General features: G+C 44.4%; 1 protein-coding gene across 3 annotated transcripts in view; it reads right to left on the minus strand.

The window, feature by feature from the left end:
- Positions 1 to 3,019: 3,019 nt before the first annotated feature.
- The window catches only part of DNASE2 (deoxyribonuclease 2, lysosomal), a 55,532-nt gene continuing 42,430 nt past the window's right edge, over positions 3,020 to 16,121 (minus strand). For all 3 annotated transcript variants that reach the window (XM_073587433.1, XM_073587432.1, XM_073587434.1), the window contains 6 exons: positions 13,943 to 14,083; positions 13,597 to 13,768; positions 7,416 to 7,488; positions 5,895 to 6,056; positions 5,616 to 5,813; positions 3,020 to 3,797 (listed from right to left, as the gene is read on the minus strand). In XM_073587433.1, the coding sequence (XP_073443534.1) occupies positions 3,454 to 3,797; positions 5,616 to 5,813; positions 5,895 to 6,056; positions 7,416 to 7,488; positions 13,597 to 13,768; positions 13,943 to 14,034 (1,041 nt within the window). In that variant the 5' untranslated portion in view covers positions 14,035 to 14,083 and the 3' untranslated portion in view covers positions 3,020 to 3,453. The remainder of the gene's footprint in view (positions 3,798 to 5,615; positions 5,814 to 5,894; positions 6,057 to 7,415; positions 7,489 to 13,596; positions 13,769 to 13,942; positions 14,084 to 16,121) is intronic.

The following is a 16,121-nucleotide window of genomic DNA, read 5'->3' on the forward strand; positions in this document are numbered from 1 at the left end:
ATAATTTCTGAAGAATGGCGGCGAGGAGGAACGATCTGGCGGATGAGCTCGCCTTCCTCTTAGGGGGGATTCTCTTATGATTTCACAGGAGGGGATTCCAATGAAATAGGTAAAAAATGACTATATGACTGGAGGACCAGGTGCAGAGAAGGGGAAAAAAAACTGGCAAAAATTGTAGGTGAATGTGAAAGCCACGCTCTGTTACTATAACACAACAGTGGGATTACGGGTTTGCTCACACGGAGTCTTTTTGCTGAGTTTTTGGTGCGGAAACTCCATTTTTTTTTTAAAGAACTTTGAGTTTTTAAGGAGGATTTTGGAGCGTTTCTGCCCTAAAAACTAAAAAAAAAAAAAAAAAAAAAAAAAGTATGGGAGAAGGAAAGCAGGAAGGAAGAATATATGAGGAGGAGGAGGTGAAAAAGGCAAATTGGAAGGATTATGTGAATGCATTGAGATTCCTCGATAACTATTACGACGTTTGATATATTTTTGTATACTAAAACTTATCCTTTTTATTCTACAATTTGTAGATTTTATGTAAGAAAATCAATAAAAAGTTGGTTTATAAAAAAAAAAAAAACAACTCAGCAAAAAGTCTCAATGTGAACACACCCAGAAGACCACGTGCTCACAACAAGCCTCAAGAATGACAAGACGACCACCGGTGAAGCTGCCCCCAGAGTTTTCCTGAAGCAGCTTCACCTGGGCAAATAGCTGCGCTGGCGTCTGACGCTGTGTGAACACAGCCTAAAAGAGAGTTGGATTTTAGTGCAGATTCTGCTCCAAAATCCACACGAAAAATAGCTTTAAATTCCCTTTTAAGCAGCGTTCCCCTGATGAGCTGTTGGGGAATTTTCTGCAGTCATTAAGCAAAATAGTTTACTCGCATGTTTTTCGAAAATACGTAGTGTAAAGAAAGTACTAAAAACTCAAAGAGGAAACATAGCCTAAATCAGCTTCCTAGGGTCCACAATGAGGTTTTTTTTTTTATAGAAGTCTCCAGCTCTCCAATTGAAAACTTAAGGTTTTCGAAGAGTTTCTACTTCAAAAACAAAAACCTCAGCATGAACACACCCCAATATTGCTTCTTTTTCCATATGGTAGAAAAATAGGACCATGTACACACTGAAACACATCGCTTTCAAGTGGATTCTGCCCAGAAAAGTCTCATGCATAAAAATCGTTTCCAAAGAGAAAAAAATCTGCATTGAAAAATCGCTGTATAAATCATCCTCAAAAAAATACTTAAAAAATGGGTGTTTTTTTTCCGCCAAAAACAGCACCTCTCTTCTCCACAGGCCATACCTGGTACTGCAGCGCAACACCATCATTACTCTTCATAACACACTAGCGTCTCCAAGTACTGGACAACCCCTTTAAAGAGGACCTGTCATCGTATCAAAAGAGTCCAGTTTTTGCTCTTATTTTAATCCCACTGCTCCTGAGTTCTTCTTAATTCCACCGTACGGTTCCAGGGATGTGAAGCCGGTTTCACATTAGCGCATTTTCAGCGCGCGCACGGCCGGGGGTAGCTCCGCCCCCGAGCCGGCTCTCTGCCCGGCGTGCCCGCCCCTTCCTTGTAGCGCCGCCTCCTAGCGGACAGCGGCGCCTGCGATCGAACTTTTCGGATTTTGGCGCGCACGGCGCACCGTCATAAGTGCGCAGCGCAGGTCAAAGCGCAACTAGCGCACGACCTGCGCACGATCGGCGCACCCTATGCTAAAGATAGGGTGCGCCGATCGCAGGCGCCGCCGTCCGCTAGGAGGCGGCGCTACAGGCAAGGGGCGGGCACGCCGGGCAGAGAGCCGGATCGGGGGCGGAGCTACCCCCGGCCGTGCGTGCGCATAAAATGCGCTAATGTGAAACCGGCCTGAGCCTTTTAATTTATTGCAAAATTTATGGTCCTTACAAGAGGCCGTGGCTCACAAGGCATAAAGACACGCCCCTGAGGATGTTGTAAGCCACGTCCCAGAGGATCCTGTAAGCCACGCCCCTTCCGTAAAAACTAGCACCAAATAAAAAGGCCTGCAGCTTTGGAACCGTATGGCGTATTTTTAAAAAAAAAAAAAAAAAAAAAAAAAAAATGGTATTCTACACGACCAGGAGAAATATCTGATTGTCTAAACTCCAAATTCTTATGTACAAGTTTACTTACCTGCAGTCACCACTAGAGGGAGCATGCTGAAGACATAACTCCCATTGAAGTTAACAATAATTCTTTATGCAGTGAGCTCCCTCTAGTGGTGACACGCAAAATGAGATAAGGGAACTCATTTTATCATCGTTGCAACAAAGATCTAGAAGGTGTTCATAATGTCCACACAGACAATATATTACAGCAATTTATTACTTACTAATTTTTCACCTATCCCCTGAATTACAATGCCCCATTGTGTGCCCTGGCAACCTCACAAGTCTCTAGTGTTATACCACTTACAGGATAAATCCAGTAAATTCTGGCAGAGTAGACGCAGTGTCACGCATGTTGACATCTCCTGCAGGAATTTTCCACTATTCTTTGTGTGAGCGGCTTATGGCACATATTCTGGATTTCCCTATAGAAAACAATGAGAATTAATACAATCATGGGCGTCAAAGTCACGTGACTTGGTGGCAGACCCTAAATGTCACAGTATACAGTCCATGCTATAAAGGCAAGGCAAGTTTCTGGTACTAATAATGGTTAAAGCCCATAAATGGCATTTAAAGGAGTTGCACTCTGAAGCGAGCAAAGACCGTAGACGAAACCGATACGTAATCTAAAGTGTCTCTAGGTAAGTCTGCTGCTCTTCTGAGCAATGGTTGTAATGAACCACAGCAGAACGCACCTGCTTATGCAGCCCTGCAAGCGAAACACAGGCAGACAGTGATAGGATGGCGCCCTCTAGTGGTTCCTACAGGTATTATTTCTATAGATCAAGTATTTGCTATGATGCTTATTTGTGTTTTCAGCCTAGGACACTTTTGATGCTTTAGCAGCAGCTGCCTGACATTGGTTGCTGAAATAAGAAATGTCAAGTTACCAGTTTCACTTTTTTTTTTTTAATAAAAAAAAGGCAAAAATCCAAATTGTATTCATTGATTAAACATCACAGAAGAAGTAAATCACCAGTAGAAAATAATAACACAAGCTTAAAAATGGTATCTGTGAAGGACATGGGAGCACATTCATCAATTACCTCACTGGGCGTCAGCACCCTCAGGCATCAGTAGTTATAGCCTAGTGTGGCAGCGCTCACCGACGCCATCACCAGGTCAGGAATCCGGCAGGGGACACAGAAGTATAGATTTAAAAAAAAAAAAAAATTGTATAGGACCCCCAACAATCATCAAGTTATTACCTACTCAATGGAAAGGGCATAACTTGATTTTTGGGAACAACACATTTTTACACACACAGTGGTGACATCACAGAACTCAGCAGTGTCATGATGTCATCAGATGACATCACTTTCATACTTTGTCACATTTGCTGTAATTAAATACTAAGACTTTAAAAGATTTCCAGATCATGGGGTCTGAGGTGCACAACGTTCCCCCTCCTCTCTGCATTTCCTCATGATCCCGATTCATATCGCCAATGCAGGCCCATCCCGGGGTGTCGGACCAGGTCACACACCACTTGGAGTGGTCAATATGAGACGAGTAACTGATGGAGGAGCCGAAGGAGATATCCTGAACGTCGTATGTGTGATACGATAAAGAGCAATTGGATGGGAGAATGCCGCGGGAATTCAGCCAGAACTGCACACACAGGTCCGACTTCAGCACCGTAGACACCCAACCAGAATACAGATCTGTGGAGGTAATAAAGGGAGAACATGATACCCCTGTAACCTCTTATTACAGTAACCCGGCTCCTGATCCCCTTATTACCCCTGTAACCTCTTATTACAGTAACCCGGCTCCTGATCCTCTTATTACCCTGTAACCTCTTATTACAGTAACCCGGCTCCTGATCCTCTTATTACCCTTTAACCTCTTATTACAGTAACCCGGCTCCTGATCCTCTTATTACCCTTTAACCTCTTATTACAGTAACCCGGCTCCTGATCCTCTTATTACCCCTGTAACCTCTTATTACAGTAACCCGGCTCCTGAGCCTCTTATTACCCCTGTAACCTCTTATTACAGTAACCCGGCTCCTGATCCTCTTATTATCCCTGTAACCTCTTATTACAGTAACCCGGCTCCTGATCCTCTTATTACCCCTGTAACCTCTTATTACAGTAACCCGGCTCCTGAGCCTCTTATTACCCCTGTAACCTCTTATTACAGTAACCCGGCTCCTGATCCTCTTATTACCCTGTAACCGCTTATTACAGTAACCCGGCTCCTGATCCTCTTATTACCCCTGTAACCTCTTATTACAGTAACCCGGCTCCTGATCCTCTTATTACCCCTGTAACCTCTTATTACAGTAACCCGGCTCCTGATCCTCTTATTACCCTGTAACCTCTTATTACAGTAACCCGGCTCCTGATCCTCTTATTACCCTTTAACCTCTTATTACAGTAACCCGGCTCCTGATCCTCTTATTACCCTTTAACCTCTTATTACAGTAACCCGGCTCCTGATCCTCTTATTACCCCTGTAACCTCTTATTACAGTAACCCGGCTCCTGATCCTCCTATTACCCTGTAACCTCTTATTACAGTAACCCGGCTCCTGATCCTCTTATTATCCCTGTAACCTCTTATTACAGTAACCCGGCTCCTGATCCTCCTATTACCCTGTAACCTCTTATTACAGTAACCCGGCTCCTGATCCTCTTATTATCCCTGTAACCTCTTATTACAGTAACCCGGCTCCTGATCCTCTTATTACCCTGTAACCTCTTATTACAGTAACCCGGCTCCTGATCCTCTTATTACCCCTGTAATCTCTTATTACAGTAACCCGGCTCCTGATCCTCTTATTACCCCTGTAACCTCTTATTACAGTAACCCGGCTCCTGATCCTCTTATTACCCCTGTAACCTCTTATTACAGTAACCCGGCTCCTGATCCTCTTATTACTCCTGTAACCGCTTATTACAGTAACCCGGCTCCTGATCCTCTTATTACCCTGTAACCTCTTATTACAGTAACCCGGCTCCTGATCCTCTTATTACTCCTGTAACCGCTTATTACAGTAACCCGGCTCCTGATCCTCTTATTACCCTGTAACCTCTTATTACAGTAACCCGGCTCCTGATCCTCTTATTATCCCTGTAACCGCTTATTACAGTAACCTGGCTCCTGATCCTCTTATTACTCCTGTAACCGCTTATTACAGTAACCCGGCTCCTGATCCTCTTATTACCCCTGTAATCTCTTATTACAGTAACCCGGCTCCTGATCCTCTTATTACCCCTGTAACCGCTTATTACAGTAACCCGGCTCCTGATCCTCTTATTACCCCTGTAACCTCTTATTACAGTAACCCGGCTCCTGATCCTCTTATTACTCCTGTAACCGCTTATTACAGTAACCCGGCTCCTGATCCTCTTATTACCCTGTAACCTCTTATTACAGTAACCCGGCTCCTGATCCTCTTATTATCCCTGTAACCGCTTATTACAGTAACACGGTTCCTGTTACCTCTATAACAAACCAGTACAAAAACCATCTTACCATCTCCAAATCTTGCATGTTTGGCAAAACTAGTGAATAGTTTTCCGCCAACTGAAGTAAGGGTGATTTGCCGGTTCCATGGTGGTTTGGTTACTTGCTTCTTCTTTGCTGCAGACTGCAGGTCAGGTAAGTCGCTACTGAAGGGATTGGGAATTGAAGAATCATAAGGGGTGATGGTGTTGTACATGAGCTGGGTGCCTACGACACAGAAAATATCTGACGGTCAGTCGTTCTCCCCCGAGATCAATCAGTTTGATTACGGCTTTGCCCGCTCCTTACCAATGTCTCCGAACTGTGTGTATGGGTATGTGACGCAGATGAAGGACTGACCGTTGTGAAAGGCATTGGAAGGATAGTCGTACTTTTGGGAACTAGATGGCGGGAAGTGAGGAGTGCTGTGTATCAGCCAGAAGCCCTGATTTTGGTCGAGGAGAACTACACCTGAAAACAGGGGATGATGAGAGTTCTCAGCTGTCATAGACTTCATAACCAGACACAGAAAGACACAGCAAGCAATAGATTTGAATTGAAAAATTCCTGAAGTGGCTCCTGATGGTGGAAAACGCTGCGAAACCAAAAGCTGCAAATAAACACTTCAGAGAAAAAAAAAAAAAAACTTTCACAAAAACGTTTCTGCAGAAATCCTTGGACGGTGTTGACACCGAATTTTTGACGCACTGAAAAATGAAGAATTTTTCAAGCATAAACCAATTTTTTTGGGGGGAATTTTTTTCTTTTCCTAAAGAGGTTTTTGAAGTTTTTTTTTTCCTTTCTGAGGTCGTTCTTTGCAGCCTTTGGATTGGGCAGAACCTATTCTGGAGCAGATTTGATCAGGATCTCCTTTAGAGAAGTGACACTTTAATTTTTTCTTTAACCACCAGGTCTTTTTCAAAACTTACAGGGTAAAGATAAAAAAAATAAATAAAAAAGCTCAAAAAAGTCATTTGACTAGAAAAGCGGATTTCCCCTTTGAAATGAATGGAAATAGTTTTCCAAGGTTTTTTTTTTTTTTTAATGTTTATTGAGGAGGATTCGTTTAAAAAAAAAAAAACAACAAACCAAAACTGTATATGAACACAGCCTTGGGATATGTGCACATGACATCTTTATTTAATGTCATGGTTTTCCTAGGCTCCGCTGGTGGTTTTGTCATTGTTTTTACTGTTTATTTTTTTGCAGCGCTTTTTCAGCAGTATTACTGACATAGGAGATGAGCGTTGGTGCTCTTAATATTCTATGGAGGGGGAGGAGCTAGAGGCCGACACAAACATTCCGCTGCACGTTCTCATCAAACTACAGTTACAATTCTCCATAGAACATAATACGTACCAACTGTTATCTCCTGTCTCACTAATAGGAAAATCTGTATTCACTGAAGACAAATTTTACCTTCTTAATTGAGAATTTTGAGAATGAAAGAGCAGTCCGGGAGGAAAAAGAAGGACCATGGTGGAAAATTGTAACGTCAGTCCTTGGTCTTTCTGGTACTTCAGAACATGTGCAAGAGTAGTGTAATTTAGGGAAATAAGTAAAACCTGCACAAAAGTAGATAACTTTAAAGGGGAGGTTCTCACAAACCATCAGACTGTGGTAATTTAGAGAAGGAATGCATAGATTCTTAAAGGGAAAAATCAACTAAAACTGTTGCATTAGTGGAAGTCATAAACCACGGATTTTTTCTTTGCCGCTGTCTTGGTACCGCAGGGTCGCTGGCGGCCACGTGATCATCACTCGCCATGCGACAGCTTCAATTTCAGTAAAGTGCATCCTGTAAAGAAGTGGAGTTAGTGACTCAGGCACCTTTGGTGTGGCCGCGGACGGCATTAGACCCTTTCACAGGGGGCTGATCGTTGTACAGCACATAAGCCACGTCCTAGAAGACAAAAGAAAAAACATTTAGAGACGGTGTGAACTGCAGCCACAGGCCGGGGATCCCTGACACATAGTAACGGAATTATTCTGGCGTCAGTCTCACTCCCTGAGTGCGAGCAATGCAATCTGTGTGTGAAGAGTGGAGCCAGGGCCATGTGGGGCCCTTAGGTGGCCGAGTCCCATTGGACCCCTCTTCACTTTCGATTTTTTTTCCTCCATGACTTTCAAGAGCTATATAAGAGGGCAGTGTGGGGGCATTATTCCTGTATAAGAGGGCAGGGTGGGGGCATTATTCCTGTATAAGAGGGCAGGGTGGGGGCATTATTCCTGTATAAGAGGGCAGTGTGGGGGCATTATTCCTATATAAGAGGGCAGTGTGGGGGCATTATTCCTGTGTAAGAGGGCAGGGTGGGGGCATTATTCCTGTATAAGAGGGCAGGGTGGGGGCATTATTCCTGTATAAGAGGGCAGGGTGGGGGCATTATTCCTGTATAAGAGGGCAGGGTGGGGGCATTATTCCTGTATAAGGCCTGTTTCACACTTCCGTTTTTGTGTCCGCCAAACGGATCCGTTTCCGTTTTTTTGACGGAAACTGATGCAAACGGATCCGTTTTTTTAAAAACGGATCCGTTTTTTTGACGGATCCGCGGTAACCGTAATGGAAGTCTATGGGACAAAAAAAACGGATCCTGCAAAAAATGGCGGATCCGTTTTTTTACGGAAAACAACGGATTTTGACGGATTTGAAAAAACGGAAGTGTGAAACAGGCCTAAGAGGGCAGGGTGGGGGCATTATTCATGTATAAGAGGGCAGGGTGGGGGCATTATTCCTGTATAAGAGGGCACTATGGGGGCATTATTGCTATATAAGAGGGCAGAGTAGGGGGCATTATTCCTGTATAAGAGGGCACTATGGGGGCATTATTGCTATCTAAAAGGGCAGAGTAGGGGGCATTATTACTGTATAACAGGGCACTGTGGGGGGCATTATTACTGTATGAGGGCAGTGTGGGGGCATTATTACTGTATGATGGCAGTGTGGGGGCATTATTCCTATATAAGAGGGCAGTGTGGGGGCATTATTCCTGTATAAGAGGGCAGGGTGGGGGCATTATTCCTGTATAAGAGGGCAGGGTGGGGGCATTATTCATGTATAAGAGGGCAGGGTGGGGGCATTATTCCTGTGTAAGAGGGCAGGGTGGGGGCATTATTCCTGTGTAAGAGGGCAGGGTGGGGGCATTATTCCTGTATAAGAGGGCACTATGGGGGCATTATTGCTATATAAGAGGGCAGAGTAGGGGGCATTATTCCTGTATAAGAGGGCACTATGGGGGCATTATTGCTATCTAAAAGGGCAGAGTAGGGGGCATTATTACTGTATAACAGGGCACTGTGGGGGGCATTATTACTGTATGAGGGCAGTGTGGGGGCATTATTACTGTATGAGGGCAGTGTGGGGGCATTATTCCTGTATAAGAGGGCAGGGTGGGGGCATTATTTCTGTATAAGAGGGCAGTGTGGGGGCATTATTCCTGTATAAGAGGGCAGTGTGGGGGCATTATTCCTGTATAAGAGGGCACTATGGGGGCATTATTGCTATATAAGAGGGCAGAGTAGGGGGCATTATTACTGTATAACAGGGCAATGTGGGGGGCATTATTACTGTATAAGAGGGCAGTGTGGGGGCATTATTGCTATAAAAGAGGGCACGGTGGGGGCATTATTACTGTATAAGAGGGCACTGTGGGGCCACTATTACTGTATAAGAGGGCACTGTGGGGGCATTATTACTTTACAAGAGGGCACAGTGGGGGCATTATTGCTATATAAGAGGGCACCGTGGGGGCATTATTCCTGTATAAGAGGGCACTGTGGGGGGCATTATTACTGTATAAGAGGGCACTGTGGGGGGCATTATTACTGTATAAGAGGGCACTGTGGGGGCATTATTACTGTATAGGAGGGCACTGTGGCGGCATTATTACTGTATAAGAGGGCACTGTGGAGGCAATACTTCATAAGAGGGCACCGAGACGGTATTATTCATGTATAAGAGGGCACTGTGGGGGCATTATTGCTATATAAGAGGGCACTGTGGGGGCCATTACTACTGTATAAGAGGTCACTGTGGGGGCCATTACTACTGTATAAGAGGGCACTGTGGGGGCCATTACTACTGTATAAGAGGGCACTGTGGGGGCCATTACTACTGTATAAGAGGGCACTGTGGGGGCCATTACTACTGTATAAGAGGGCACTGTGGGGGCCATTACTACTGTATAAGAGGGCACTGTGGGGGCCATTACTACTGTATAAGAGGGCACTGTGGGGGCCATTACTACTGTATAAGAGGGCACTGTGGGGGCCATTACTACTGTATAAAAGGGCACTGTGGGAGCATTATCACTTTATAAGGGGGATACTCCTGGGCCCTGTATCGTTCAACATCTTTATCAACGATTTAGATGAAGGAATTGAGGGTAAACTGATTAAATTTGCTGATGACACAAAGCTAGGAGGGATAGCTACCGTTGTGGCCAAAAGAATTGACACTCCTGCAATTCTGTCAGATAATACTCAGTTTCTTCCTGAAAATTATTGCAAACACAAATTCTTTGTTATTATTATCTTCATTTAATTTGTCTTAAATGAAAAAACACAAAAAGAATTGTCCTAAAGCCAAATTGGATATAATTCCACACCAAACATAAAAAAGAGGGTGGACAAAAGTATTGGCACTGTTCGAAAAATCATGTGATGCTTCTCTAATTTGTGTAATTAACAGCACCTGTAACTTACCTGTGGCACCTAACAGGTGTTGGCAATAACTAAATCACACTTTCAGCCAGTTGACATGAATTAAAGTTGACTCAACCTCTGTCCTGTGTCCTTGTGTGTACCACATTGAGCATGGAGAAAAGAAAGAAGCCCAAAGAACTGTCTGAGGACTTGAGAAACAAATTGTGAGGAAGCATGAGCAATCTCAAGGCTACAAGTCCATCTCCAAAGACCTGAATGTTCCTGTGTCTACCGTGCACAGTGTCATCAAGAAGTGTAAAGCCCATGGCACTGTGGCTAACCTCCCTAGATGTGGACGGAAAAGAAAAACTGACAAGAGATTTCAACGCAAGATTGTGCGGATGTTGGATAAAGAACCTCGACTAACATCCAAACAAGTTCAAGCTGCCCTGCAGTCCGAGGGTACAACAGTGTCAACCCGTACTATCCGTCGGCGTCTGAATGAAAAGGGACTGTATGGTAGGAGACCCAGGAAGACCCCACTTCTTACCCCGAGACATAAAAAAGCCAGGCTGGAGTTTGCCAAAACTTACCTGAAAAAGCCTAAAACGTTTTGGAAGAATGTTCTCTGGTCAGATGAGACAAAAGTAAAGCTTTTTGGGCAAAGGCATCAACAGAGTTTGCAGGAGAAAAAAAAGAGGCATTCAAAGAAAAGAACACGGTCCCTACAGTCAAACATGGCGGAGGTTCCCTGATGTTTTGGGGTTGCTTTGCTGCCTCTGGCACTGGACTGCTTGACCGTGTGCATGGCATTCTGAAGTCTGAAGACTACCAACAAATTTTGCAGCATAATGTAGGGCCCAGTGTGAGAAAGCTGGGTCTCCCTCAGAGGTCATGGGTCTTCCAGCAGGACAATGACCCAAAACACACTTCAAAAAGCACTAGAAAATGGTTTGAGAGAAAGCACTGGAGACTTCTAAGGTGGCCAGCAATGAGTCCAGACCTGAATCCCATAGAACACCTGTGGAGAGATCTAAAAATGGCAGTTTGGAGAAGGCACCCTTCAAATATCAGGGACCTGGAGCAGTTTGCCAAAGAAGAATGGTCTAAAATTCCAGCAGAGCATTGTAAGAAACTCATTGATGGCTACCGGAAGCGGTTGGTCGCAGTTATTTTGGCTAAAGGTTGTGCAACCAAGTATTAGGCTGAGGGTGCCAATACTTTTGTCTGGCCCATTTTTGGAGTTTTGTGTGAAATGATCAATGTTTTGTTCTTTGCTTCATTCTCTTTTGTGTTTTTCACTTAAGACAAATTAAATGAAGATAATACCAAAGAATTTGTGTTTGCAATCATTTTCAGGAAGAAACTGAGTATTATCTGACAGAATTGCAGGGGTGTCAATACTTTTGGCAACAACTGTAATACTAGAGAAGACAGAGAGAAGATTCAAAAATATATAAATAAGCTGGACCAGTGGGCAGCAACTAACAGAATGGTTTTTAAGGCTGTGTTCACACACAGCTTTTTTTTCGCGTTCTTCCCACGGATTTACCAAAAAATCTGCTCAAAAGACGCCTAAAATAAGCTTCCCATTCATTTTAATGCATTTTGCACTTTTTGTGCATATTTATGCATTTTTTTACCGCGAAAAAATGCTTCGCAGTAAAAAAACGCAGCATGCTAATTAATTTTGCGGTAAATTCCGCATTTCTGGCTATTTTCTATGTGTCTTGGGACGCTCTGGAAAAAAATCGCGGCAAAAATCACGGTAAAATCGCGGCAAAAATGCACGTTTTCTGGGAAGGAGTCCGGTTTTCATGCAGAAATTTTCTGCATACGTGTGCACATAGCCTAACAGGGAAACATGCAAAGTACTACAGCTGGGCAATAAAAATGAAAAAAGCATATACAGAATGGGAGGAATAGGGCTAAGCAACAGCACATGTGAAAAATACTTGGGTATACTAATAGGAATAGATCACAGACTGAATAAGAGTCAACAGTGTGATACAGCAGCAAAAAAGGGAAATGCAATTTTAGGATGTATTAACAGAAGCATACAGTCTAGATCACGTGAAGTCATTATTGCCCTCTACTCCTCTTTGGTCAGACCTCATCTGGAATACTGTGTCCAGTTTTGGGCGCCACATTTTAAAAAAGACATCAACAAACTGGAGCAAGTTCTGAAAAGAGCGACCAGAATGGTGACTGGTCTGCAAACCCTGTCTTACGAGGAAAGGTTGCAGGATTTGGGAATGTTTAGCCTGCAAAAGAGAAGACTGAGATGAGACTTAATAGCTGTCTACAAATATCTCAAGGGCTGTCACATTGCAGAATTATCATCTTTATTCTCATTTGCACAAGGAAAGACTAGAAGCAATGGGATGAAACTGAATGGGAGGAGACACAGATTAGATATTAGAAAAAACTTTTTGACAGTTAGAGAGATCAATGAGTGGAACAGGCTGCCACGAGAGGTGGTGAGTTCTCCTTCAATACAAGTCTTCAAACAGAGGCTGGACAGATATCTGTCTGGGATGATTTAGCAAATCCTGCTTTGAGCAGGGGTTGGACCAGATGGCCCAGGAGGTCCCTTCCAACTCTACGATTCTATGATACTCTGGGCATTACTACATCAATAGTGGCGCACTTGGTGCATTATTAATTTACAGGGGGCACTCTGCAATTATAACTTTCAAAAGGGGCTGTCACGGATGCCTTCTCCGATACCACACAATCAACAGAGCGAGGGAAGTGAGAACAATCCCAAGACCTTTATTACAGGCAAAATTAGAAGGTCCATAAACAATCCACCACACTGAGGATACAATAGTCCAGAACAAGAATGTGGTCCAGTAACAGGATAAAATGTCCAGGGAGAGGAGAGTGCAAAACTCTAGTACCAGAGGATAAAATGGGTCCTTCTCTCTGAGGTGCAGTCTTTACACGATCCTCTCCACACAGGAACTGACCTGTCCAGCCCCTGTCCTCCCCACCCCCTTCCTTGTGTCCAGGGGTAGTCAAACAGGTTGGGGTGGTTTGCAGGCCTCCCAGAGGAGAACAAAGGAGCCTTGGGGATTAAGAAACTACAGGGGGTCATCAAGAGACAGATACAGTCAGGCTATAGACATACAAGGCAACAAGAAAAACACTATGAAAATAAGTGAAATAGAAATATACACAAAATGATATCCACATAGGCTATCACACCATCACAGGGGCATTCTGGGGGCGTCTAAGAATTCTTCGCATAGAATGAGGCTCCCGACCATCTTTCAGAGCTGAATGTGGCTCTCTAGGTAAGAAAGATTGGGGCCCCTAGCCTTGAAGGTGCATGTAGGGGATACAATAGAGTATAACATGGCATTACCTTGGAATCAGAAGATTCATAGAGCTGACTGAGTGTTCTTCCCACCGCACTTTCTGTGTCATTCATTAATGAGGCGCCTTGCACCCATCCTTGGCTGTTACCGTCCTGGTACATGTATTTTATGCCCGCTTCAGGAGTGTGATCTAACCGAGGCAATTTGTACACAATGAACCTGATGATAAGGAGGAAAAAAAAAAGCAGGAAGGATTCTTTACTGTAGGAGCATTTTGGACCTCTGAACAAATTCATCCACATCTGGTAACAAAAATTGCTGTAGTATTTGCCGCATGCGCATGGCCTCTGCATAGCTCACTGTCGTATGACATAGCCCAGTATCGGTCCTCACCAGTCCACAGGTTGTCCATGGTCATCATAACAGGAGATAGCCGCAGAGCAGAGACCGGGCAGGATGAGGCTGATCAAGAACTGAAGAGACATCTTATAAGCAGAGAAGGCTGGACGGAAGAAAAGGAGAAGTTCGAGCAACCTGAAAAGCCAAAGTCAGAGTCACAACATGGTTATTGTCGTTTCACCAAACTTTGCATAAAACAATAGCATGAGGGAATATAGGAAAGTCTGTAATATATCTTATCAGAGAAATCTACTTCTTTCTCCACTTATAAGCCACTTCTTCACCTCCCCCATCTTAAAAACCCAACGTCCACTGTGAAAAGCTGCCAAAATCCATCCTGGTCAAATCAAAGCAGATGGCCAGCTCACTGACCGGTCAGATTACAGCTGCCTATAAAAGTCTAAGGGGAGAGGAGGAAAGAGCAGAGTTAGAAACATACAGATCATACAACAGCTCACTCCAGAGCTGGATTCACTGCTATACTGCTCAGTACTGCTGTATAACGTCATTCATATTGCAGATTTCTATTATTTTCTCACTCAGACTTGCATTCATAGAATCATAGAATGGTAGAGTTGGAAGGGACCTCCTGGGCTATCTGGTCCAACCCCCTGCTCAAAGCAGGATTCGCTAAATCATCCCAGTCAGATGTCTGTCCAGCCTCTGTTTGAAGACTTCCATTGAAGGAGAACTCACCACTTCTCGTGGCAGCCTGTTCCACTCATTGATCACTCTAACTGTCAAAAAGTTTTTTCTAATATCTAATCTGTGTCTCCTCCCATTCAGTTTCATCCCATTGCTTCTAGTCTTTCCTTGTGCAAATGAGAATAAAGTTGATCCTTCTACAATGTGACAGCCCTTTAGATATTTGTAGACAGCTATTAAGTCTCCTCTCAGTCTTCTCTTTTGCAAACTAAACATTCCCAAATCCTGCAACCTTTCCTCATAAGACAGGGTTTGCAGACCGGTCACCATTCTGGTCGCTCTTTTCTGAACTTGCTCCAGTTTGTTGATGTCTTTTTTAAAATGTGGTGCCCAAAACTGGACACAATATTCCAGATGAGGTCTGACCAAAGAGGAGGAGAGGGAAATGACTTCACGTGATCTAGACTGTATGCTTCTGTTAATACATCCTAGAATTGCATTTGCCTTTTTTGCTGCTGCATCACACTGTTGACTCATATTCAGTCTGTGATCTATTAGTATACCCAAGTCTTTTTCACATGTGCTGTCACTTAGCCCTATTCCTCCCATTCTATATATGCTTTTTTCATTTTTATTGCCCAGATGTAGTACTTTGCATTTCAACCTGTTAAAAACCATTCTGTTAGTTGCTGCCCACTTCTCCAGTTTATTTATATCTTTTTGAATCCTCTCTCTTTCTTCTCTAGTATTAGCTATCCCTCCTAGCTTTGTGTCATCAGCAAATTTAATCAGTTTACCCTCAATTCCTTCATCTAAATCGTTGATAAAGATGTTGAACAATACAGGGCCCAGGACAGAGCCCTGTGGTACCCCTCTTGAGACATTCTTCCAACTGGATGTGCAGCCATTTACGACCACTCTTTGGGTCCGATCACTAAGGCCGGTTTCACATTAGCGCTTTTTAAGCGCACGCACGGCCGGGGGTAGCTCCGCCCCCGAGCCGGCTCTCTCCCCGGCGTGCCCGCCCCTTGCTTGTAGCGCCGCCTACTAGTGGACAGCGGCGCCTGCGATCGGCGCACCCTATCTTTAGCATAGGGTGCGCAGATCGTGCGCAGGCCGTGCGCTAGTTGCGCTTTGACCTGCGCTGCGCACTTTTGACGGTGCGCCGTGCGCGCCAAAATCAAACTTTTCGGATTTTGGCGCGCACGGCACACCGTCAAAAGTGCGCAGCGCAGGTCAAAGCGCAACTAGCGCACGGCCTGCGCACGATCTGCGCACCCTATGCTAAAGATAGGGTGCGCCGATCGCAGGCGCCGCTGTCCGCTAGTAGGCGGCGCTACAAGCAAGGGGCGGGCACGCCGGGCAGAGAGCCGGCTCGGGGGCGGAGCTACCCCCGGCCGTGCGTGCGCTTAAAAAGCGCTAATGTGAAACCGGCCTTAGCCAGTTATGAATCCACCTAACAGTTGCCTTGTCCATTCCATACTTAGTCATTTTTTCAATAAGGATTGTATGAGAGACTTTGTCAAAT

The sequence above is a fragment of the Dendrobates tinctorius genome, unplaced genomic scaffold (assembly GCF_039654945.1).
Source record: "Dendrobates tinctorius isolate UK_male_01 unplaced genomic scaffold, ASM3965494v1 ptg000099l, whole genome shotgun sequence".
In the NCBI taxonomy this organism is placed as follows: Eukaryota; Metazoa; Chordata; class Amphibia; order Anura; family Dendrobatidae; genus Dendrobates; species Dendrobates tinctorius.